The 27,214-nt window shown below is 40.3% G+C and overlaps 1 protein-coding gene across 1 annotated transcript in view; it reads right to left on the minus strand.

Annotated features, from left to right (window-relative positions):
- Nucleotides 1-27,214, minus strand: part of TTC27 (tetratricopeptide repeat domain 27) — a 185,453-nt gene that overhangs the window by 85,740 nt on the left and 72,499 nt on the right. Inside the window, exon 10 of the mRNA XM_029232289.1 lies at nt 18,791-18,904. Within this exon, the coding sequence (XP_029088122.1) occupies nt 18,791-18,904 (114 nt within the window). The remainder of the gene's footprint in view (nt 1-18,790; nt 18,905-27,214) is intronic.

Raw genomic sequence — 27,214 nt, forward strand, 5'->3', positions numbered from 1 at the left:
CTTAATAAAATAATATTTACTGCTTTATCAAAGACATTCATAAACAAAACTGTCTTGGGACTTCCCTGGTGGTTCAGTGGTTAAGAATCCGCCTTCCAATGTAGGGAAACATGGGTCAATCCCTGGTTGGGGTACTGAGATCCCACATGCCATGGGGCAACTAAGCCCGCATGCCGCAACTATTGAACCCACGCACTCTAGAGCCAGCGTGCGACAACTAGAGAGCCCGCATGCCACAACTACTGAGCCCATGCACTCTGGAGCCGTGCACCACAGCTAGAGAGAAGCCCGCGTACCACAACAAAAGATCCTGAGTGCCACAACAAAGATACCACACGTTGCAACTAAGAGACCCAACACAACCAAAAAATAAATAAATTAAAAAAAAACAAAAAACAAAACTGTCTTTTCTTTTTTTTAAGCTACAAACTCGTGGTGGTGAAGCACAGGATGACTACCAGCACAGTATGGTGTCCTGACCTTGATTCCGGTTAAGGGGCCAACAGTGTGACCCCCCATTGCTTCTAGTGATTCAGTATCAACACAGTGACAAGATAAATAGTATCTCAATATTGTTGTGAAGACAGTTGTGACCTTGGACACTCTGAAAGGGCTGAAGAGCCTCGGGGCTCCACAATCACCCCCTGAGAACTGCTGCCTGAGAACTGGGAGATGCACAATCTCTTGTGCCTTCCCCAGACGCCGCCCACCTCCAACCTTCTCCCACAACTTCTCCAGGGGACCCTGCTTAGTATTTAAGGCAATACTTAGAAGTTCTCCTTTATTATCTTGTCTTAAAAGATTAGGAAATGAGAAAAGTCAGTCTGTTTACAGTCTGCAAGTATCATAAGAGTGCAAAGAATATTTATTAAAACTTAAATGAATGCTTTAAATTCCCAGTATTATCCTTCCTAAAAAAGTTAAAATAGTTAAGTCTAATAATAATTACACCTACTTTCCTGAGCACCCTCAGTCAGATGCAAAGCATCTGTTCCTCAGCCAGCTCAATTCCACCTGGCCCTCGTCTGCAGCCCTCAGTAACACTCACCTCTAAGGTTCCTTCTGGCACCCAGTCCCCTGCTAAATCACAACGCTGGCCTCCAGGCCTTGGTAAATGCCCTTTTAGTCTCTGTTCTGTTTGTACTTGGATGTAAGACAGGAAAATATCTGGAGCTACAAAAGATTAACAACCTGCCTCTGTCAGGGGCAGTCTCTTCCAAACGCACCCATAATCACCACCCTCACCAGACCTTGAATTTCTGCAGGATGGGCTTAAGAGCCATATATATATATATTTTTTTTTTTACGTTTGTCTGCGCTGGGTCTTTGTTGCTGCGTGCAGGCTTCCTCTAGTTGCGGCAAGCAGGAGCCACTCTTGGTTGCGGTGCACGGGCTTCTCATTGTGGTGGCTTCTCTTGTTGTGGAGCATGGGCTCTAAGCGTGCGGGCTTCAGTAGTTGTGGCTCGTGGGCTCTAGAGCACAGGCTCAGTAGTTGTGGCACACGGGCTTACTTGCTCCACGGCATGTGGGATCTTCCCGGACCAGGGCTCGAACCCGTGTCCCCTGCATTGGCAGGTGGATTCTTAACCACTGCGCCACCGGGGAAGCCCCATGAAGAGCTATATTTTAACAAGCACCTTGGAAGCGGTTCATATGTTCAGGCAAGTTTGAGAAATGTTGTATAAGGCTCATAAGATGTACACAGGGTGCTGTCCCAGGAAACACCAATGTGTCAGTTCAATCAACACAATCTGACTCTGTCAAAGACCTTCAGTGTGCCCCTACTGGAATCTGACTGAAGTTAGCATTTAGTGCCTTTAGAAGTGTGCTTTAAGTGGGTGTACTTTATTCCATTCCACTAGTAAGTTTCTCTGCTGTTACTGAGTTTTCACTGTTCTGTAACTTTCTAGGTTTTCAAAATATTTTTTTAACTATTAACAATATTTTATGTTGTTTATCGCTTCTCCCTTCTCTTATCTCACTTGTTTATGAACTAATTGTTGCCTATATTGTTACTAATCTATTATCACGAAACTCACATCCTGGTTCAGCCCATCAGCCTCTGTCCAGGCATCCCCCTTTCTTGGCCTTAGCAGAAGCCAGTTTCACTCACCCAGGTGCACGTTCTTTTCCCACACGGGACTGCATCCTGATATTGTGTACAATCCATTTCCTCTCCTTTCACCTAAATTGTAGGCATTCAGATGCTGAGTTCTGCAAACAAACCTTCCTCACAAAAGCCTCTATTCATTTCTTCCTGCCTATGCTGGTTCAACCCCTTTCCCCCAGATGATGCCAAGTCTTCCACTGGTATCTTCTTTCTCAGAGCTTCCTGAGAATAAAGCATGGTGAATAAAAGCATGGACTTCGGGGGCTTCCCTGCTGGTTCAGTGGTTAAGAATCTGCCCGCCAATGCAGGGGACACGGGTTCGAGCCCTGATCCAGGAAGATTCCACGTGCTATGGAACAACTAAGCCCATGCGCCACAACTACTAAGCATGCACTCTAGAGCCCACGAGCCACAACTACTGAGCCCAGGCACCACAACTACTGAAGCCCGCGTGCGTAGAGCCCGTGCACTGGAACAAGAGAAGCCACCGCAATGAGAAGCCCGTGCACCGCAACGAAAAGTAGCCCCCGCTCGCCACAATTAGAGAAAGCCCGCGCACAGCAACAAAGACCCAACTCAGTCCAAAATAAATAAAATAAATAAATTTAAAAAAAAAAAGCATGGATTTCGAAATCCAAGACAGACCTGGTGTGAATTCAATTAGACCTTGGGTAAGTCACTTATATTTTCTGTGCTTCAGTTTCTTCACCAGTAAAAATATAAATAGTGCCTACTTCCTAGGATTATTTAGAACCTGGCACATAAGTATCCAGTAAACGGTAGTAACTGTACACGGTTCTGAATAAACAGTAGTAACTATAATGACTCCAAAAAAAAAAGCATAGCTACAGTCACAGGAGCAAGTTCTAGTATACTTTTCAATAACTTTCAAGCGCTACATGTGGTTATTAACGCAGGTGAAGTACAAAGCCAGAACAGAAGACATGATTTCATATCTCAGATATTTGAAAAACTCAATGGCGGGACTCAGCACACTAAACGTGAAGCATTGTAATTATCCCAATGTTTTTAGATTTTCTAAATCTAAAGCATTCTATTCTAGGTAGTAATGATTGCTTTCAGTGAGTTATGAAGGATTGGGCAGTTTTCTTTTCCTGTACCTCCTTTAAAGTCAGGATAATAGAAACAGTCAACATTTACTGAGGGTTTACTATGTGCCAGGTGCTATTTGGAGTGTTTCACAAATATTAAGTCATTTAACCCCTCAGTATCTGAATGAGGTGGCCATTACCACTCTCTCCATTCTCCAGATAAGGGAAGTGAAGCATAAGAGGTTAGGGTGCTTAGCCTTGGCCACAGTACGTGACATCTCTTCCTCTTGGATTGTGAGGTCTATGGACAATAAAATCTGGTGCTTTTCTGACAACAGACATTCTGACACTGAAGCAGGCAGAGAAAAGCAGAGATGAGAAAAGAGAGAAAGACCCGATGATCTCTTCGAGCCTTGAATCCAGCTAACTATGGGATCGGAATACCCCTAGACTTCCCAGTTACTATAACAGTCAACCAATTTCCTTTTTTACAGACAGTTTGAATTGGGTTTCTGTCCCTTACAACTAAAAGTTTCCTACTGAGACCTGTCCTTGAATTGTACTAAAGTAGAAGTATAAAAAGTCTCAAAAAGCTCTAAACTTCAATCTGTCCATTACAAGCACCTTATATTTAGAAAAGGATATTTAAAGTATAAAAATCAAATGCAACTTCTCAAATTTTGAAGCCATACCCCCTCGTGGTGTAAGCCAAATACGGCCAAGGTCAGCTTGAATTACTACATCACGTGCTCCCCTCCACCTCCTGTAATCCATAATGACAGCCATATATTCCACTCACGCAAATAGCTGCACATCAAGGTCAATGCCAAGCCTGCCAAATATAATTCATGTGGATGTACTTTCATGAAGAAGATATGTGAAAATGTAATAGAGCAGGTGCATATTATGAGACACCAAAACTTCAGAGAGCAGTCTGCAATGCAGAACAAATGACCAGTTTGTAATACAGAGGAAAAGCTCTGTTTTATGGTATGTTGAGAAATACAGTGAACATATTTCGAGATAATTAAGTAGCTAATTCATGAACTCCGGTCTCTTATCATTTCTTTCTTTTTTTTAATATCTTTTTTTTGGTGGGGGGGCACGTGGGCCTCTCACTGTTGTGGCCTCTCCCGTTGCAGAGCACAGGCTCCGGATGCGCAGCCTCAGCGGTCATGGCTCACGGGCCCAGCCGCTCCGCAGCACATGGGGGTCTTCCTGGACCGGGGCACGAACCAGTGTCTCCTGCATCAGCAGGCGGACTCTCAACCACTGCGCCACCAGGGAAGCCCAATATCTTTATTGGAGTATACTCGCTTTACAATTCTTATCACTTCTTCTAATGACCTCAAAGGGTAGCGATTTATGCATGCAGTTTATCATTTTTTAGGAAACCCTAAAAGAAGAAACTGAAATTCCTTTACCTCTTCCCCCTTAAAAAAAATACAACCAACCAAACTGTGAATTACTACCCGCTGAGACCTCTACGTTACCCTCAGTGTGATCACAGTGATTGCTCTGTTCCTGTTAGCTTTGGCACTCGACTGAAGATTTGGACTGCAGGATATTACAAAGGCTGGTCTCTACTGCTCTCAGATTGCTAAATTGCCAGATGAAAATATAATCTTTAATTCAGCTAACTCTCAATTATTCCTGCTAATAAGTAGGTAATTAAAAATTAAACATAGAGAAGAAAAGGACTTACAAAAACAAACCCAAAACGTTTAAGAAAATGGTAATATGAACACAAATTTTGATAGCTACCTTAAAAGTGAATGGATTAAATGCTCCAACCAAAAGACACATGCTTGCTGAATGGATACAAAAATAAGACCCATATATATGCTGTCTACAAGAGACCCACTTCAGACCTAAGGACACATACAGACTGAAAGTGAGGGGATGGAAAAAGATATTCCATGCAAACGGAAGTCAAAAGAAAGCTGGAGTGGCAATACTTATATCAGATAAAACAGACTTTAAAATAATGTTACAAGAGACAAGGAAGGACACTACATAATGATCAAGGGATCCATTCAAGAAGATATAACAATAATAAATATATATGCACCTAACAAAGCAGCACCTCAATACATAAGGAAACTGCTAACAGCAATAAAACAGGAAATGGACAGTGACACAATAACAGTGGGGGACTTTAACACCTCACTTACACCAATGCACAGATGACCCAAACAGAAAATTAAAACGGAAACAGAAGCTTTAAATGACACAATAGACCAGATAGATTTAATTGATATTTATAGGACATTCCATCCAAAAACAGCAGATTACACTTTCTTCTCAAGTGCGCACGGAACATTCTCCAGGAGAGATCACATCTTGGGTCACAAATCAAGCCTCAGTACATTGAAGAAAACTGAAATCATATCAACCATCTTTTCTGAACACAACACTATGAGATTAGAAAACAATTACAGGGAAAAAAACGAAAAAAACACAAACACATGGAGGCTAAACAATATGTTACTGAATAACCAAGTGAACACTGAAGAAATCAAAGAGGAAATCAAAAATACCTAGAAACAAATGACAATGAAAACACGATCACCCAAAACCTATGGGATGCAGCAAAAGCAGTTCTAAAAGGGAAGTTTATAGCTATACAAGTCTACCTCAAGAAACAATAAAAATCTCAAAAAAACAATCTAACGTTACACCTAAAGGAACTAGAGAAAGAACAACAAACAAAACCCAAAGTTAGCAGAAGAAAAGAAATTATAAAGATCAGAGAAGAAATAAATGAAATAGAATCAAGAAAACAATAGCAAAGATCAATAAAACTAAAAGCTGGTTCTTTGAGAAGACAAACAAAATTGATAAACCATTAGCCAGACTCATCAAGAGAAAGAGGGAGAGGACTCAAATCAATAAAATTACAAATGAAAAGGAGAAGTTACAACAGACACTGCAGAAATACAAAGCATCCTAAGAGATTACTACAAGCAACTCTATGCCAATAAAATGGACAACCTGGAAGAAATGGACAAATTCTTAGAAAGGTATAACCTCCCAAGACTGAACCAGGAAGAAATAGAAAATATGAACAGACCAATCACAAGTAATGAAATTGAAACTGTGATTAAAGATCTTCCAACAAATAAAAGTACAGGACCAGATGGCATCACAGGTGAATTCTATGAAACATTTACAGAAGAGCTAAGACCTATCCTTCTCAAACTCTTCCAAAAAATTGCAGAGGAAGGAACATTCCCAAACTCATTCTATGAGGCCACCATCACCCTGATACCAAAACCAGGCAAAGATACTACAAAAAAAATTACAGACTAATATTACTGATGATTATAAATCCAAAAATCCTCAACAAAATACTAGCAAACACTACATTAAAAGGATCATACAATATGATCAAGTGGGGTTTATCTCAAGGATGTAAGGATTCTTCAATATATGCAACTCAATGTGATACACCATATGAACATATTGAAGAACAAAAACTATATGATCATCTCAATAGATGCATAAAAAGCTTTTGACAAATTTCAACACCTATTTATGATAAAAACCCTCCAGAAAATAGGCCTAGAGGGAACCAACCTCAACATAATAAAGGCCATATACAACAAACCCACAGCCAACATCATTCTCAATGGTGAAAGACTGAAAGCATTTCCTCTAAGATCAGGAAAAAGACAAGGATGTCCACTCTCGCCACTACTATTCAAGATAGTTTTGGAAGTCCTAGCCACAGCAATCAGAGAAGAAAAGGAAATAAAAGTAATACAAATTGTAAAAGAAGAAATAAAACTGTCACTGTCTGCAGATGACATGATACTATACATAGAGAATCCTAAAGATGCCACCAGAAAACTACTAGAGCTAATCAACGAATTTGATAAACTTGCAGAATACAAAATTAATGCACAGAAATCTCTTGCATTCCTATGCACTAATGATTAAAAATCTGAAAGAGAAATTAAGGAAACTCTCCCATTTACCAATGCAACAAAAAGAATAAAATACCTAGGAATAAGGCTTCCCTGGTGGTGCAGTGGTTGAGAGTCCGCCTGCCGATGCAGGGGACACGGGTTCGTGGCCCCGTCTGGGAAGATCCCACATGCTGCGGAGCGACTGGGCCCGTAAGCCATGGCTGCTGAGCCTGTGCATCTGGAGCCTGTGCTCCGCAACGGGAGAGGCCACAACACTGAGAGGCCTGCGTACTGCAAAAACAAAAACAAAAACAAAAAACCTAGGAATAAACCTACCTAGGGAGACAAAACACCTGTGTGCAGAAAACTATAAGACACTGATAAAATACATTAAAGATGATACCAACAGATGGAGAGATATACCATGTTCTTGGACTGGAAGAATCAATATTGTGAAAATGAGTATACTACCCAAAGCAATCTACAGATTCAATGCAATCCCTATCAAATTACCAATGGCATTTTTTACAGAACGAGAACAAAAAATCTTAAAATTTGTATGGAGACACAAAAGACCCTGAATAGCCAAAGCAGTCTTGACGGAAAAAAACAGAGCAGGAGAAATCAGACTCCCTGACTACAGACTATATTACAAGGCTACAGTAATCAAGACAATATGGTACTGGCACAAAAAAAGAAACATAGATCAATGGAACAAGATAGAAAGCCCAGAGATAAACCCACACAAGTATGGTCAACTAATCTATGACAAAAGAGGCAAGAATACACAATGGAGAAAAGACAGCCTCTTCAATAAGCGGTGCTGGGAAAACTGGACAGCTACATGTAAAAGAATGCAATTAGAACACTCCCTAACACCTTACACAAAAATAAACTCAAAATGGATTAGAGACCTAAATGTAAGACTAGACACCATAAAACTCTCAGAGGAAAACACAGGAACAACACTCTTTGACATAAATCACAGCAAGATCTTTTTTAATCCACCTCCTACAGTAATGGAAATTTAAAAAAAATAAACAATGGGACCTAATGCAAATACAAAGCTTTTGCACATCAAAGGAAACGATAAACAGGACGAAAAGACAACCCTCAGAATGGGAGAAAATATTTGCAAACGAATCTACGGACAAAGGATTAATCTCCAAAATATATAAACAGCTCATGAAGCTCAATAATAAAGAAACAACAACCCAATCCAAAAATGGGCAGAAGACCTAAATAGACATTTCTCCAAAGAAGACATACAGATGGTCAAGAAGCACATGAAAAGCTTCTCAACATCACTAATTATTAGAGAAATGCAAATCAAAACTACAATGAGGTACCACCTCATACCAGTTGGAATGGGCATCATCAAAAAATCTAGAAACAACAAATGCTGGAGAGGGTGTGGAGAAAAGGAAACCCTCTTGCACTGTAGGTGGGAATATAAATTGATACAGCCACTATGGAGAACAGTATGGAGGTTCCTTAAAAAACTAAAAATAGAACTACCATATGAGCCAGCAATCCCACTACTGGGCGTATACCCTGAGAAAGCCATAATTCAAATAAGTCATGTACCACAATGTTCACTGCAGCTCTATTTACAATAGCCAGGACATGGAAGCAACCTAAGTGTCCATCAACAAATGAATGGATAAAGAAGACGTGGCACATATATACAATGGAATATTACTCAGCCATAAAAAGAAACAAAATTGAGTTATCTGTAGTGAGGTGGATGGACCTAGAGTCTGTCATACAGGGTGAAGTAAGTCAGAAAGAGAAAAACAAATACCATATGCTAACACATATATATGGAATCTAAAAAAAAAAAATGGTTATGAAGAACCTAGGGGCAGGACAGGAATAAAGACGCTGACGAAGAGAATGGACTTGAGGACACGGGGAGGGGGAAAGGGTGCGCTGGGACGAAGTGAGAGAGTGGCATGGACTTATATATACTACCGAATGTAAAATAGATAGCTAGTGGGAAGCAGCTACATAGCACAGGGAGATCACCTCACTGCTTTGTGGCTGCCTAAAGGGGTGGGATAGGGAGAGTGGGAAGGAGATGCAAGAGGGAAGAGATATGGGGATATATGTATATGTATAGCTGATTCACTTTGTTACAAAGCAGAAACTAACACACCATTGTAAAGCAATTATACTCCAATAAAGATGTTAAAAAATTAAAAAAAACTGTTCTAAAAATACTCATTTAAAAATTGTGAAATGTCAATTAGCTCCCACAGTTAAGAAAGTCAAATGGCAGTATGAACAGTTTCCAGTGACAGAAAACTGCTGCAATCTCAAATTCCCAATTCAATGCAATGTCCTCCCAGAAATTCAAGGGTGAAGGAAAAGACTCTTGCCATACAAACATCTTCAGAGGCAAAACTAGCTCGACAGGGACAGATCTTCACAATTTAAATTAAAAGATTTAAAACATAACTGGGTAATTAAAATTCATCAGCAAAATTACTTAATAATGAACATAAAGTAACCTAACATTAACCCTCAATGACTGAACTGAGTTTATCTAACACTAATATGAACGTTATTAGACGATAACATTTGGTTTGCCCAAGTTTCTTTGGATTGAACGTAAGTAAGACGGTTCCCTTGAATGTATGTGGTTTCAATTAATTTCCTTCATATTTGGATATGTATAATACATTGCTTTCATCATACTAAAGGAAAGAAGAAAAAGATGTGATCTTATGATACAGAGGATATCGATTATTTGGACTTGGATCAGACATGGCATGGTGGGGTGGGGTAGAAGCAGAATCATGACAGATAGGTATTTTGTACCCCACGGGTAAAAAGCAGGGTATAAATAAATACTGGAGAATATAATATTTTAATTCAAGCTACTTCTGAATTCTAAAATAACCAGTATTTCCATAAACATTATTTTGTTCATCATTACCACCATCATCATAGTCCTGAAGATACAATAATTAAAGAACTCTAGCCTAGAATAATTTCCATTAGATAGGGTGCTTTTTTTTTTTCTTTTTTCTTGCGGTACGTGGGCCTCTCACTGTTGTGGCCTCTCCCGTTGCAGAGCACAGGCTCCGGACTCGCAGGCTCAGTGGCCATGGCTCACGGGCCCAGCTGCTCCGCGGCATGTGGGATCTTCCCGGACGGGGGCACAAACTCGTGTTCCCTGCATCGGCAGGCGGACTCTCAACCACTGCGCCACCAGGGAAGCCCAGATACGGTGCTTTTAATGAACTGTCCTCAACTTGGAGTTCCTTCTTCCTCTGTGGATCTTATAATACTGATTTATTTACCATTAGGTGTGACACAACAGTCCCTTCTAAGTTTGGCACATCTCACTTAGACATCTCTTCCAAATCCGCCACCTTTAGGACCTGCCATTACATCCTTTTTTTTTTTTTTAACATCTTTACTGGAGTATAATTGCTTCACAATGGTGCTTTAGTTTCTGCTCTATAACAAACTGAATCAGCTATACATATACATATAACCCCATATCTCCTCCCTCTTGCATCTCCCTCCCAATCTCCCTATCCCACCCCTCTAGGTGGTCACAAAGCACTGAGCTGATCTCCCTGTGCTATGCAGCTGCTTCCCACTAGCTAGCTATCTTACATTCAGTAGTATATAAAAGTCCATGCCACTCACCCACTTTGTCCCAGCTCACCCTTCCCCCTCCCCGTGTCCTCAAGTCCGTTCTCTAGTAAGTCTGCGACTTTATTCGTGTCCTGCCCCTTGGTTCTTCATAACCTTTTTTTTTTTTCATTTAGATTCCATTTATATGTGTTAGCATACGGTATTTGTTTTCTTCTTTCTGACTTACTTCACTCTGTATGACAGACTCTAGGTCCATCCACCAAACTCCAAATAACTCAATTTCCTTCCTTTTTGTGGCTGAGTAACATTCCATTGCATATATGTGCCACATCTTCTTTATCCATTCACCTGTTGATGGACACTTAGGCTGCTTCCATGTCCTGGCTACCATAAATACAGCTACAATGAACACTGTGGTACATGACACTTTTTGAATTATGGTTTTCTCAGGGTATATGCCCAGTAGTGGGATTGCTGGGTTGTACGGTAGTTCTATTTTTAGTTTTTTAAGAAATCTCCACACTGTTCTCCATATTAGCTGTATTTATTTACATACCCACCAACAGTGCAAGGGGGTTCCCTTTTCTCCACACCCTCTCCAGCATTGACTGTTTGTAAATTTTTTGATGATAGCCATTCTGACCAGTGTGAGATTATATCTCATTGTAGTTTTGATTTGCATTTCTCTAACGATTAGTGATGTTGAGCATTCTCCTTCATGTGTTTGTTGGCAATCTGTTTATATTCTTTGGAGAAATGTCTATTTAGGTCTTCTGCCCATTTTTCAATTGGGTTGTTTGTTTTATTGATACTGACCTGCATGAGCAGCTTGTAAATTATGGAGATTAATCCTTTGTCAGTTGATTCGTTTGCAAATATTTTCTCCCATTCTGAGGGTTGTCTTTTCCTCTTGTTTATGGCTTCCTTTGCTGTGCAAAAGCTTTTAAGTTTAAGTCCCATTTGTTTATATTTCCATTTCTCTAGGAGGTGGGGTCAAAAAAGGATCTCGCTGTGATTTATATCATAGAGGGTTCTGCCTATGTTTTCCTCTAAGAGTTTTATAGTGTCTGCCCTTACATTTAGCTCTGATCCATTTGGAGTTTATTTTTGTGTATAGTGTTAAGGAGTGTCAAATTTCATTCTTTTACAGGTAGCTGTCCAGTGTTCCCAGCATCACTTATTGAAGAGGCTGTCTTTTCTCCATTGTATATTCTTGCCTGCTTTATCAAAAATAAGGCGACCATATGTGCATGGGTTTATCTCTGGGATTTATATCCTGTTCAATTGATGTATACTTCTGTTTTTGTGCCAGTACCATACTGTCTTGATTACTGTAGCTTTGTAGTATAGTCTGAAGTCAGGGAGCCTGATTCCTCCAGCTCCATTTTTCTTTCTCAAGACTGCTTTGGCTATTCGGGGTCTTTTGTGTTTCCATACAAACTGTGCAATTTTTTTTCTAGTTCTGTGAAAAAAGCCAGTGGTATTTTTTGATAGGGATTGCACTGAATCTGTAGATTGCTTTGGGTAGTATACTCATTTTCATAATGTTGATTCTTCCAATCCAAGAACATGGTATATCTCTCCATCTGTTGGTATCATCTTTAATTTCTTTCATCCATGTCATACAGTTTTTTGCATGCAGGTCATTTGTCTCCTTGGGTAGGTTTATTCCTAGGTATTTTATTATTTTTGTTGCAATGGTAAATGGGAGTGTTTTCTTAATTTCTCTTTCAGATTTTTCATCATTAATGTATAGGAATGCAAGAGACTTCTGTGCTTTAATTTTTTATCCCGCTACTTAACAAAATTCATTGATTAGCTCTAGTAGTTTTCTGGTAGCATCTTTAGGATTCTCTATGTATAGTATCACATCATAGGCAAACAGTGATAGCTTTACTTCTTCTTTTCCGACTTGGATTCCTTTTATTTCTTTTTCTTCTCTGATTGCTGTGGCTAAAACTTCCAACACTATGTTGAACAACAGTGGTGAGAGTGGGCACCCTAGTCTCTTCCTGATCTTGATAGAAATGGTTTCAGTTTTGCACCATTGAGGACGATGTTGGCTGTGGGTTTGTCATATATGGCCTTTATTGTGTTAAGTTCCCTCTAGGTCTACTTTCTGGAGGGTTTTTTATCATAAATGGGTGTTGAATTTCGTCAAAAGCTTTTTCTCCATCTATTGAGATGATCATATGGTTTTTATTCTTCAATTTGTTAATATGATGTATCACATTGGTTGATTTGCATATACTGAAGAATCCTTGCGTTCCTGGGATAAACCCCAGTTGATCATGGTGTATGATCCTTTTAATGTGCTGTTGGATTCTGTTTGCTAGTATTTTGTTGAGGATTTTTGCATCTATATTCATCAGCGATACTGGCCTGCAGTTTTCTTTCTTTGTGACATCTTTGTCCGGTTTTGGTATCAGGGTGATGGTGGCCTCATAGAATGACTTTGGGAGTGTTCCTCCCTCTGCTATATTTTGGAAGTGTTTGAGAACGACAGGTGTTAGATCTTCTCTAAATGTTTGACAGAATTCGCCTGTGAAGCCATCTGGTCCTGGGCTTTTGTTTGTTGGAAGATTTTTAATCACAGTCTCAATTTCAGTGCTTTTGATTGGTCCGTTTGTATTTTCTATTTCTTACTGGTTCTGTCTCAGAAGGTTGTGCTCTTCTAAGAATTTGTCCATTTCTTCCAGGTTGTCCATGTTATTGGCACAGAGTTACTTGTAGTAATCTCTCATGATCCTTTGTATTTCTGCAGTATCAGTTGTTATGTCTCTGTTTTCATTTCTAATTCTGTTCATTATGTCTTCTCCCTTTGTTTCCTGATCATTCTGGCTAATGGTTTATCAATTTTTTTATCTTCTCAAAGAACCAACCAGCTTTTAGTTTTACTGATCTTTGCTATTGTTTCCTTCATTTCTTTTTCATTTATTTCTGATCTGATCTTTATAATTTCTTTCCTTCTGCTAACTTTGGGGTTTTTTTGTTCTTCCTTCTCTAATTGCTTTAAGTGTAAGCTTAAGTTGTTTATTTGAGATGTTTCTGGAGGTAGGCTTGCATTGCTACAAACTTCCCTCTTACAACTGCTTTTGCTGCATCCCATAGGTTTTTGTGGCATTGTGCTTTCATTGTCATTTGTTTCTAGGTATTTTTTGATTTCCCCTTTGTTTTCTTCAGTTTTCTCTTGGTTATTAAGTAGTGTATTGTGTACCCTCCATGTTCTTGTATTTTTTACAGACTTCTTCGTGTAATTGATATGTAGTCTCATAGCATTGTGGTCAGAAAAGATACCTGATACAATTTCAATTTTCTTAAATTTACCAGGGCTTGATTTGTGACCGAAGATATGATCTATCCTGGAGAATGTTCGATGACCACTTGAGAAGAAAGTGTATTCCTTTGTTTTTGGATGGAATGTGCTATAAATATCAATTAAGTCCATCTTGTTTAATGTATCATTTAAAGCTTGTGTTTCAGGGACTTCCCTGGTGGTCCAGTGGTTAAAACTCTGCTTCCAATGCAGGGGGTGCAGGTTTGATCTCTGACTAGGGAACTAAGATCCAACATGTACACAGCATGGCCAAAAAAATAAAAATTATAAAAAAATTAAAAATTAAAAAAATAAAGCTTGTGTTTCCTTATTTATTGTCATTTTGGATGAACTGTCCATTGGTGAAAGTGGGCTGTTAAAGTCCCCTACTATGATTGTGTTACTGTCGATTCCCCTTTTATGGCTGTTAGCATTTGCCTTACGTATTGAGGTGTTCCTCTGTTGGGTGCATAAATATTTACAATTCTTATATCTTCTTCTTGGATTGATCCCTTGATCATTATGTAGTGTCCTTCTTTGTGTCTTGTAGTAGTCTTTGTTCTAAAGTCTACTTTGTGTGATATGTGAATTGCAACTCCAGCTTTCTTTTGATTTCCATTGCATGGAATATCTCTTTCCATCCCCTCACTTTCAGTCTGTATGTGTCTGTAGGTCTGAGGTGGGTCTTTTGTAGACAGCATATATACAGGTCTTGTTGGGTTTTGGTTTTGTTTGTTTGTTTGTTTGTTTTGCGGTACACAGGCATCTCACTGTTGTGGCCTTTCCTGTTGCGGAGCACAGGGTCCAGACACGCAGGCTCAGCAGCCATGGCTCATGGGCTAGCCGCTCCACGGCATGTGGGATCTTCCCAAACTGGGGCACGAACCCGTATCTCCTGCATCGGCAGGCGGACCCTCAACCACTGCGCCACCAGGGAAGCCCCAGGTCTTGTTTTTGTATCCATTCTGCCAGTCTGTTTTTTGGTTGGAGCATTTAATCCATTTACATTTAAGGTAATTATCAATATGTATGTTCCTATTAACCATTTTCTTAATTGTTTTGGGTTTGTTATTGCAGGTCTTTTCCTTCTCTTGTGATTCCTGCCTAGAGAAGTTCCTTTAGCATTTGCTGTAAAGCTGGTTTGGTGGTGCTAATATCTCTTAGCTTTTGCTTGTCCGTAAATGTTTTAATTTCTCTGTCAAATCTCAATGAGATCCTTGCTGGGTAGAGTAATCTTGGTTGTAGGTTTTTCCCTTTCATCACTTTAAATATGTCTGGCCACTGCCTTCTGGCTTGCAGAGTTTCTGCTGAAAGACCTGCTGTTAACCTTATGGGGATTCCCTTGTATGTTATTTGTTGGTTTTCCCTTGCTGCTTTTAATATTTTTTGTTTGTATTTAATTTTTGATAGTTTGATTAATATGTGTCTTGGTGTGTTTCTCCTTGGATTTATCCTGTATGGGACTCTCTGCGCTTCCTGGACTTGATCAACTATTTTCTTTCCCATATTAGGGAAGCTTTCAACTATAATCTCTTCAAATATTTCCTCAGTCCCTTTCTTTTTCTCTTCTTCAGGGACCCCGATAATTTGAATGTTGGTATGTTTAATGTAGTCCCAGAGGTCTCTGAGACCATCCTCAATTCTTTTCATTCCTTTTTCTTTATTCTGCTCTATGGTAGTTATTTCCACTATTTATCCTCCAGGTCACATATCCATTCTTCTGCCTCTGTCATTCTGCTATTGATTCCTTCTAGAGAATTTTAAATTTCATTTATTGTGTTGTTCATCATTGTTTGTTTGTGCTTTAGTTCTTATTGTTCCGTGTTAAATGTTTCTTGTATTTTCTTCATTCTATTTCCAAGATTTTGAATCATCTTTACTATCATTGTTCTGAATTCTTTGTCAGGCAGACTGCCTATTTCCTCTTCATTTGTTTGGTCTGGTGGGTTTTTAACTTGCTCCTTCATCTGCTATGTGTTTCTCTGTCTTCTCATTTTGCTTAACTTACTGTGTTTGGGGTCTCCTTTTCGCAGGCTGCATGTTCGTAGTTCCCGTTGTTTTTGGTGTCTGCCCTCAGTGGCTAAGGTTGGTTCAGTGGGTTGTGTAGGCTTCCTGGTGGAGGGGACTTGTGCCTGTGTTCTGGTGGTTGAGGCTGGATCTTGTCTTTCTGGTGGGCAGGACTGTGTCAGGTGGTTTGTTTTGGGGTGTCTGTGACTTTATTATGATTTTAGGCAGCCTTTCTGCTAATGGGTGGGGCTGTGTTCCTGTCTTGCTAGTTGTTTGGTGTAGGGTGTCCAGCACTCTAGGTTGCTGGTCGTTGAGTTGAGTTGGGTCTTAGCGTTGAGATGGAGATATCTGGGAGAGCTTTCGCCGTTTGACATTACGTGGAGCCGGGAGGTCTCTGGTGGACCAATTTTCTGAACTCAGCTCTCCTACCTCAGAGGCACAGGCCTGACACTCGGCTGGAGCACCATGACCCTGTCAGCCACATGGCTGCTAGTGTTGAAGGGTCTCCTGCAGAGGTGGTGGGTGGCTGTGGTTTACTTGCGGGGACAAGGACACTGACAGCAGAAGTACTGGGAAGTACTCCTTGGAGTGAGCCCTCCCGGAGTCTGCCATTAGCCCCACCAAAAAGCCGGTCTGCATTCTTCAATGTAACTGCCTGCTACTGTGTAAGTTAAAGTCCAGACCCTGTCATTAACTCGCCAGACAAACTGGGGCAAGTCACCTGACCTCATCATACCTGCATTTCTTCAACTTATCATGTGACAAGATTAAGCTTTTCCCTGAGAGTTCCTTCTAGCTTATTTTTCTTTCTGCTTTAACACTTTATCATTTTACCACTTTGTACAGCTGAGCAAGGGAACAGATTTCCACAGAAACTAAAAGAGAATTTTTTTAAAACATTGTTTTATGTATACATGTATTTTTAAAATCATTTTCATCTTATTCTTCAGGGATGCAATAACTTCAAGAATTAGTAATATCAAACTCTGAATCAGAGGAATTGGCAAAAGTTCAGATTATGAAGTAAATGGCTCAACAAGTGACAGAAAATTAGACAAATTTTGTCTAATTCATCTTGTTCCATGATCTGACTAATTTCCAAATTTTCTGGGTTGGGGAGTGAAAAGACTTTCTCTGATTTTTCCCACAGAGGCAGGAATAACAACTCCCTCATTCTGCTGTATAGGTAGAAAGGTATACCACTCTCTTCATCACACAGCATTTGCATGGCAAGATGAAGAGACCCCAGATATAGTAAGGCCAAGACGGGGCAAAGGGCCAAAGCATGGTGATTTGGCTCTTTCTTCAAATCCATTTTCCCCAAGCAAAGCACATCCTGTTTATTTGATATCTAAAAGCATCATCTGCACAATTCAGAGAGTCATGCAGGTTTCAAGGAAAGCTGGGAAAGGTACAGAACCTAAGGAATAACTTTGTACTATATTTCCAGCAGCATCAATAGAGTGCTCTAAGCCTAGTGAGGTGTCTATCAGAAATATTTTTAAACAAAGAAATTAATAAAGTATTCTTCAGTAGTTTAAAAAAAAAACACTTTGGAATAGAGACTATTCATTCCAGTTCACCAGTGAATATTTTTGCATTAGGATGAATTTTGTTTCCTCATACAATCTATGTCTTTGAAACTGCATACCTTTTTCACTAACTCTTGTATTATCTCTTTACCACTCACCACAAACCTATGCTATAAGTACAATTATTACTACCCTATTATATAGGTAATGAAACTTAGGGATGTGATGCTGTGATATAATAAGAAATATATAAGCTCTGGTTCCCAGCACAGAGCTTCTAAAACTCTTGTACCTTCCTGAGTTGTAGGGTTAGAAGAGTGTCTTTTTTATCCATAGTAAGTCCCTTTCACCACACCTGACCTTATGGCAATGAGGTGACTCTGGGAGGATGGGGGCCGGTTGTCAGAGGAACCAACCATGTGACTAGGGGATTGAAACTTCCAGCCCCACCCCAAGGTCCGGGGAGGGAAAAAGGGCTGGGGATTGAGGTAATCACCAATGGTCACTGATTTAATCAATCATGCCCACATAATAGATACTCCATAAAACCCCCCAAAACAAATGGGTTCAGAGAGCACCCACGTTGGAAAACGCACCGACGTTCTGGGAGGGGGAGTGCACCCCAAACTCCACAAAGACAGAGAAGCTCCTTTGCTCAGGATCCTTGCCCTATATACCTCTTCATCTGGCCATTCATTTGAATCCTTTATAACATCCTTTATAATAAACCAGTAAACGTAATTAAGTGTTTCCCCTAGTTCTGTGAGCCAGTTCTAGCAAATTATCAAACCTGAGGTGAGGAGGAGGCATGAGGACCCCTGATTTATAGCCAGTCAGTCAGAAGTAGAAGACTTGAGATTGGAATCTGAAGTGGGAGGCAGTCTTTTGGAACTTAGCCCTTAACATATGGGGTCTGCACTAATTCCAGGGAGGGTCAGAATTGAATTAAATTGTAGGACACCCAGTTGATGTCCACAGGGAAATGATGAAATGCTTGGTGTGAAAGACCCACACACTTGGCGTCAGAAATGTTGAGTAGCGGAACAGCTTTCCTTGAGAAAGGTTAAATACTACAGTCACAGAGCTAAGTGACAGAGTTGGGCTTTGGAGCCAAGCAAACTCTAAAACAACACTCTTCAATAATAAAACGTGTTAGAGGAAAATGATTTTATACTCACAACAAACATGTACGGTTATTGATAATAATAAAGAGCTGGAAGAATAACAAAAACTGCCACATTAATTCTTACCTGTGTCTGCCTCATTGCCCGTTCCACTCGGCGTGTGCTTCCTCTCTCAAGTTTTGTCCGGAGGATCAAAGCTGATGTCTGAATGGCCCAGAACTTGGGTTGTGAAAGCAAACACTGAGGGGAAGAAAGAAAGGAAAAAAAAGACCACAGAAGGAATGGATAAGCTGGATAATTCCACTCTGAATATAACAAAATGAATATATCAGGTACTGCTGAGTGCAGATTTGAAAATCACCTCAGCGAAAAATAATAAAAGACAACATGTGCTTTATATTTTTTATGAAGAATATTTTTTATGAAGAATGTGTTCATCTGAGCAGAGTCATTACTTAACCTAGTTGACCTGTTCTACTGAATAAATTCCTTAAGGAATGAATCAGAGTATTTCCATATAATCAAAAAGGTAAGCAGAATGTATCATACCATAAATTAATAAATCTTTTTATCTCACGAGTTATTTAAAAATGTGAGAAAATAAACTACATAAAATAAATGCCATCTTTCTCAAATTTGAAATAAATTTTTAAAAATCATCCAAACTCACAAACAAAAACAAATACTTAGAAATCTGGTACCTTTCACTTAAATATCCTAATCCACTGATGCAAATGCAAATCAAACTTTAAGAAAACCACTCTAAAATTTTTGAGAATGCTTTCTAGTCTTGGTTAGAGTAGGGAGTCTCTAATGTTAGTTAAAATGCTATCCTAGAGAGGGCATCTTAAGAAAGACTGGCTCATAAGAGAACTCTGAATATGCACACACTGAATCCTAGCCCCGGAGAAAGCTGTGACCAACCATCAGTTCCCAGAGTACAGCAGAAGCCACTGAATATGACCACAAATGTAGTGGGAAAAGTGAAAGTTTTGGGTGCGTGAAAACAGGAGCAAAATGTATTATGAGACAATAGGGACTGATTGGTATAATGAACACAACTTAAGCTCTTTGCTGATGACATGGAAACCAATGCTGTCCCTGAGTGATCATTCACAACAATAACTTTCAGTGAAGATTGCTTCGAAGAAAGGCAAAAGGTTTATTTGTCTGAAAGCTGACTACGTCCTTGATTATCTGCTTATTTCTAAAAGTCAGGTATAAAAAACAGCCTAGTTAATTAGCGTCCAATTAATCATTCAAAACCTAGCTGTGCACTAGAAGGAGAAGCTTTTGGTATTTTAAAAGTAAATCAGATCTCTGAGAGCAGGATCTGGGCATCGGTGTTTTTTAAAACACTCCCCAGGTAATTTTAAGGCATAGCCAAATTTAAGAACTAGTAACCTAAGCTAATACAAGTATTTGTTTTTGGTCAAATTCCCTTGTAACTCCAAATTCTCATTAAAAGTTAGCAAGAAGTCCTTCAATGGAGTATATATAAACTATATCACCATCCCTGACCTGCAACGCCTTACTGTACCATGCCCAGCTCACTTCCATCATTTCTATTACCTGCCTGGCCCCTATAGGTATGTGAATTTTCAACTCCAAATCTTTGCCAACTTTCTTACAATAAAAAGGAGACTGAAGCACCAACAGGTTAGATCACTCGCTCAATGTCACACCTTCATTAGGAGCAAAAGCTGATTCTAATACTTGGTCTTGATCCCCAAAACAACATTTTTTTTTTTTTTGGAAATTGCACTGGGATGCATGAGCTTCAACCATTTTCATTTTGTAACTGAAATATAGTTGACATACAATATTATGTCAGTTTCAAGAGTACTACAGGGCTTCCCTGGTGGCGCAGTGGTTAAGAATCTGCCTGCCAATGCAGGGGACACGGGTTCGAGCCCTGGTCTGGGAAGACCCCACATGCCATGGAGCAACTAAGCCCGTGCGTCACAACTACTGAGCCTGCGCTCTAGAGCCTGCAAGCCACAACTACTGAGCCCACGCGCCTAGAGCCCGTGCTCCGTAACAAGAGAAGCCACTGCAATGAGAAGCTCATGCACTGCAAGGAAGAGTAGCCCCTGCTCCCCGCATCTAGAGAAAGCCCATGCACAGCAGTGAAGACCCAATGCAGCCAAAAATTAAAAAATTATTTAAAAAAAGAGTACTACATAATGATTTGATATTTGCATACATTATAAAGTGATCACCACAATAAGTCCAGTAACCATCTTTTCCCATACAAAGTTATTACAATATTAGTGACCATATTCCTCATGTTGTATATTATCAATATATCCCCATGATTTATTTTATTCTATAACTGGATGTTTGTAACTCTTAATCCCCTTTACCTATTGTGCCCACCCCACCTCACTTTCTGGCAACCACCTGTTTCTTCTCTGAATCTGTGAGTCTGTTTTCATCTTGTTTTGTTTATTTGCTTGTTTTGTTTTTTAGATTCACCATATAAGTAAGATCATGCAATCTTTTTCTGACTTATTTCACTTAGCATAATACCCTCTAGATCCATCCATGTTGTCGCAAATGGCAAGATTTCACTTTTTTACAGCCGCAGAACACATTTACATTGTTTTCTTAACACTTTCTCCAAGGAAGTGGATGACAGTACCCAGGAAACACTGGTAGAGTAATGTAAGAAGAGGACTCAGTAAAGAACTTTAGGAAACTGCTCCATTAAAGGGAAGTGGAAGAAGAGGAGTAAACAAAGAATATGCAAATAAGGCCGAAGGGGAATCAGAAGAATAAATTCTTACTGAAATGTGTTCATTCATTAATTCACTAGAGCGCCTATCCTGTACAAGGCAGTGTGCACAAGGCCCCAGGGACAAAGTAGCGAGCAAGACAGACAAGGTCCCTGCCCTCAGAGAACTTACATTCTAATGCAATGACTATTAAGTAACCTAATTCTTCTATAACTAAGTTTGCAAATTAAAATATTTTTATCTCCTTGGAATACAGTTATATGGCACTATAAATATATACATGATGAAACAGAAGACATGAAATAAGTAAATCTGCACACTGATTCTACTACCTACAGTGGGTCGCCTGTTTTCTCTTCGTTTTATTAAAGGGACTGTCTCGGTAATCTCATGACAGGATGGAAGAGCACTGAGGAAATGGCTCTGTAGAACAGTGGGGATAATCTCCAAGTCAGCCAGAGCTTGATCAGAATCCCAGCTCCACCAAGTCAGGTGATTAGCTGGGTGACCTTGGGAAGCCACCTGACCTATTAGGATCTCATTTTCCTCCTCTCTAAAATAGGAGTAGTAACTCCCATCTCTCACAAACTTGTGAGGATTAAATAAGCATGAACAGGTTAACACTTAACTAGCCTCTGAGAGTACCTGCTAAAAAGCACATGTGGTCCCCTCCGGGATTTCTCCTCCTGTAATGCTTTCTCTCACCCTCAGCAGGAATGCAGCATCCAGAGTGGGCACAGGTGATGGCCCCAACCATCAGGTACCCCCAAAATATGGCACCTGGGCATACTGAGCGTTTTAAGCTGAAGGAACCTGAGAAAACAGCTGAAGCAGGAAGATCACTCCGACCTTCCCACTGCCCTTTTCTCCTGAAACAGGTCATAAAACTCTATGAGAGGTGCCTTCCCTATACCCAGAGGAAAGGTGCATCCTTATCTCTGAAGAAAAAGGGACCCTGAGAAGAATCCCAACAAGCAGGCCTTACTAAGTTTCTCCCAGTTTACTACCCTTACCTTTGAACTATCATACTCCTCCACGACTGCCCGCACTTCATCAAACCTCGCACAAAAATACTCAGGTTGAACTGTTTCATCAGGTCTTCATTTCCTTATGAAGGCTCCTCTGTCACACAAAATCTCTATTAAGTAAATGTGTGCCCTTTTTTCCTGTTAATCTATCTTTGTCAGTTTAATTTTCAGACCCAGTCTGGAACCCTAAGAGCGTGGAGGAAAACTCTGTCCTCCCCCACAGTCCCCAGCCACACGGTCACTTTACACCAATAACATCATGGCACATGGGCCAGCACAGGCCGTGGGCTTGTCAGTTAAAGCCTAGCTTTAAAAGGTTTGCATACCAAAGCGGGGAGATATTTTCCTCGGAAAACTATCAACTCAAGACTGTTTTCTATGCTGGCATGAGAACAAGAGTTTGAGACTTTTATGTGAAGCTCAAGCAAAACATTCTCACTAAACGCTGAAAGTAAAACGCAATCTGAAAAACAGACATTTGAAAAGCTTTAAAGAAGGAACTGACTGGATAATGATATCACTGAAGAATGCATTTATCTTATATTTGTTTGGCTGGGAGATATACTGACTTGGGAAAGTCTTTCTAAAAGGAGGTAACTGCAGATAGGCTGTGTCTAATGTATCTTACAAAACACTGCTGCCCACAAGGTAAAAATCAGTCAGAATATGAGACATTAGGTAAAGAAAAAGAAAATTAAACAGGATATATATGCTTTAATGCTCTATATAGTTGAAGAATGTTCATTTTATTGCTGAATAATATTTCGCTGCAATATACAATTTATTTAACCATTATCCTGCTAATGGGCATTTAGGTAGTTTCCAATCTGGGGCTATTACAAATCTGCTATGAACATTCTAGATGTGCTATCAGAATGTGCCATCAGTTTAGGTGAACATGTACAAGTATTTCTGTTGGACATATACTTACGAGTGAAATTGCTAGGTCAGAGTATTTAGCTTTCAGGAATACACCCAATCTTCTAAAAGGTTTTCCACTTTACACTCTTATTAGAAACATTAGAGTCCTTGTTACTTCACAACCCTGCAACACTCAATATTGTCTATTTTTTACATTTTAACTATTCTGGTGGGTATTTAGTAGTATTCCGTTATGGTTAATTTTCACTTCTCTAACAAATTTGCATTTCTCTACTGGTTAATGAAGTTGTGCACCTTTTAATATGTTAATGACCATTTTAATGCCTCTCTTTTAAGTCCCTATTGAAGTCCTTTGCCTGCTGTATTCTACTGGGTTGTCAAAATTTTTCTTGGGCTTCCCTGGTGGCACAGTGGTTAAGAATCCACTTGCCAATGCAGGGGACACGAGTTTGAGCCCTGGTCTGGGAAGATCCCACATGCCATGGAGCAACTAAGCCTTGTGCCACAACTACTGAGCCTGCGCTCTAGAGCCCGCGAGCCACAACTACTGAAAGCCAGGTACCACAACTACTGAAGCCCGCGCACCTAGAGCCCATGCTCCGCATCAAGAGAAGCTACCGCAATGAGAAGCCCGTGCACGGCAATGAAGAGTAGCCCCTGCTCACCGCAACTAGAAAAAGCCCACACGCAGCAACGAAGACCCAATGCTGCCAAAAATAAATAAATTAAATAAATAAATTAAAAACATTTTTTCTTGATAATTTGTTAAATATTCTTTATATTTTCTGAAAACAAGCCCCCCTGTCTTTTTGTTGGAAGAGGGTAACATATTCTTCTTCTTATTTGACAAAAACACAACACATACTTGTTCTGGCAAGGCACTGGTCTAACTGCTTTACAAATATTAACAGTATCTTTTGAAATTTAAAGTGTTTAATATTACTAGTCATCCAGTTTATCGTTTTTGTTTTATGGTTAGAGCTTTATTGTCCTTTTTGATCGTCCTAAGGTCTCAAAGATGTTCTCCTGTATTTTTCCTCTAAAAACTTCACAGTTTTGCTTTCTACTTCGGCATATTCAATTTGGAATTGATTTTTTGTATATCTAGTATGATATAGGGGCTAAGGTAGCTTTTTTCCATATGGATATAAATCATCTACTAGCATGTATCGAAAAGCCTACCCTTTCCCCACTGCACTGCAACGCCAGATTTGACATAAGTCAGATGAATTGTGTATGTATGGCTCTGTTTTTGGACTCTCTATCTGTTCCACTAGTTAGTCTGTATTTCCTCGTGTCAAAATGTCTTAATTCAGTGTTTCTCAAACTTTCAAGTGCATAAGAATAATCTAGAGAGATTGTTAAAACACAGACTCCTTGGCCCCAACCCCAGAGATTCTGATTGAACAGGGTGTGAAGTGGAGCCGGAGAAATTCCATTTCTAACAAGCTCCCAGGTGATGCTGATGCTGCCAGTCCAAGAACCACAATAGGCTAAGCTCTGCCTTAATTGATATAGTTTTATAATAAGTCTTGGTATCTGCCAGTGGAAGTACTCCAATTCTGTTCTTCATGACTGACTTTGCTATTCTTAGCCTTTCATATTTCCATATGAATTTTAAAGTCAGCTTGAGTTCCACAAAACCAGAAAAAACAACAGCAACAGCAACAACAAAAATCAAGCGCTGGGATTTTCTTACAGATTGCATTGAAAATGTAGGTTAATTTGAGGAGACTTGAAATTTTAAAATATTGAGCCCCCCATGCACATAGCATATTCCTCTATTTAGGTCTTCATTAATTTCTCTTAATAATGTTTTGTAGATTTTAGCACAGAGGGCTTGTAAATCCTTTGACAGATTCACTCCTAGGAATTTGATGTTTTTTAACATTATTGCAGGTGCTATCTTTTTTCCCCTCTTTTTAATTTTTTTTAATTATGGTAAGATACATATAACATAAAATGTACCCTCTTGACCACTTTTAACTGTACAGTTTACTTATGCAACCAATCTATAGAATTCTTCTCATCCTGCAACTGAAACTCTGTACCCATTAAACAAAAATACCCCACTCCACCCCAAGGCAACAACCACCATGCTCCTTTCTGGTTTGTTTGCTTGCTTTTTGTTTTGGGGTTGTTGTTTTTTTGCCAGGGTGGGGGGAGCGTGTTTTTTTGGGCATGTCGTGTAGAATTTTAGTTCCCCGACCAGGGATCGAATCCATGCCCACTGCAGTGGAAGTGCAGAGTCTTAACCATTGGACTACCAGGGAAGTCCCCACCATGCTTTTTCTTTCTATGAATTTGATTACTCTAGGTACCTCATATAAATAAGTGGAAACAGGCAGTTGCAAATGCTATCTTTTTTAAAGTTCATTTATTTGTACCTGGAGTCTATTAACTAAAGCAATTTGATGAAATGTTGGCTCACTAAACTGAGTACTGGCTAAAAATCCAGTAAAAACAGACACTTAAGAAAGAAATTTGGGAGAGTTTCAAGATGGCAGAAGAGTAAGACATGGAGATCACCTTCCTCCCCACAAATACATCAGAAATACATCTACATGTGGAACAACTCCTACAGAACACCTACTGAATGCTGGCAGAAGAACTCAGACCTCCCAAAAGGCAAGAAACTCCCCACATACCTGGGTAGGGCAAAAGAAAAAAGAAAAAACAGAGACAAAAGAATAGGGACGGGACCTGCACCAGTGGGAGGGAGCTGTGAAGGAGGAAAGGTTTCCACACACTAGGAAGGCCCTTCACTGGCGGAGACGGAGACGGGGGTGGTGGAGGGTAAAGCTTCGGAGCCACAGAGGAGACCACAGCAACAGGGGTGCGGAAGGCAAAGCGTAGAGATTCCCGCACAAAGGATCGGTGCCAACCAGCACTCACCAGCCCCAGAGGCTTGTCTGCTCACCTGCTGGGGCGGGTGGGGGATGGGAGCTGAGGCTCCGGCTTCAGAGGTTGGATCCCAGGGAGAGGACTGGGGTTGGCTGCGTGATCACAGCCTGAAGGGGGCTAATGAGCCACAGCTAGCTGGAAGGAAGTCCGGGAAAAAGTCTGAAGCTGCCGAAAAGGCAAGAGACCATTGTTTTGGGGTGCATGAGAAGAGGGGATTCAGAGCACCACCTGAACGAGCTCCAGAGACGGGTGCGAGCTGTGGCTATCAGAGCAGACCCCAGAGACAGGCATGAAATGCTAAGGCTGCTACTGCGGGCACCAAGAAGCCTGTGTGCAAGCACAGGTCACTATCCACACCTCCCTTCCGGGGAGCCTGTGCAGCCCGCCACTGCCAGAGTCCCGTGATCCAGGGACAACTTCCCCGGGAGAACACACAGCGCGCCTCACGCTGTTGCAACGTCACTCTGGCCTCTGCCGCCGCAGGCTCGCCCGGCATTCCGTACCCTCACTCCACCCAGCCTGAGTGAGCCAGAGCCCCCTAATCAGCTGATACGTTAACCCTGCCCTGTCTGAGCTGGGGAACACACGCCCTCAGGCGACCTACACGCAGAGGCGGGTCCAAATCCAAAGCTGAGCCCCGGGAGCTGTGCGAACAAAGAAGAGAAAGGGAAATCTCTCCCAGCAGCCACAGGAGCAGCAGATTAAATCTCAACAATCAACTTCATGTACCCTGCATCTGTGGAATACCGGAATAGACAACGAATCATCCCAAATTGAGGCAGTGGACTTTGGGAACAACGATATATAAATATTTTTCCTTTTTCTCTTTTTGTGCGTGTGTATGTGTATGCTATTGTGTGTGATTTTGTCTGTATAGCTTTGCTTTTACCATTTGTCCTGGGGTTCTGTCTGTCCGTTTTCTCTTAATTTTTTTTAGTATAGTTTTTAGTACTTGTTATCATTGGTGGCTTTGCTTTTTGGTTTGGTTGCTCTTTCTT

Source organism: Monodon monoceros, unplaced genomic scaffold, assembly GCF_005190385.1.
Source record: "Monodon monoceros isolate NGI ecotype Baffin Bay Population unplaced genomic scaffold, NGI_Narwhal_1 Super_Scaffold_19, whole genome shotgun sequence".
Lineage (NCBI taxonomy): Eukaryota > Metazoa > Chordata > Mammalia > Artiodactyla > Monodontidae > Monodon > Monodon monoceros.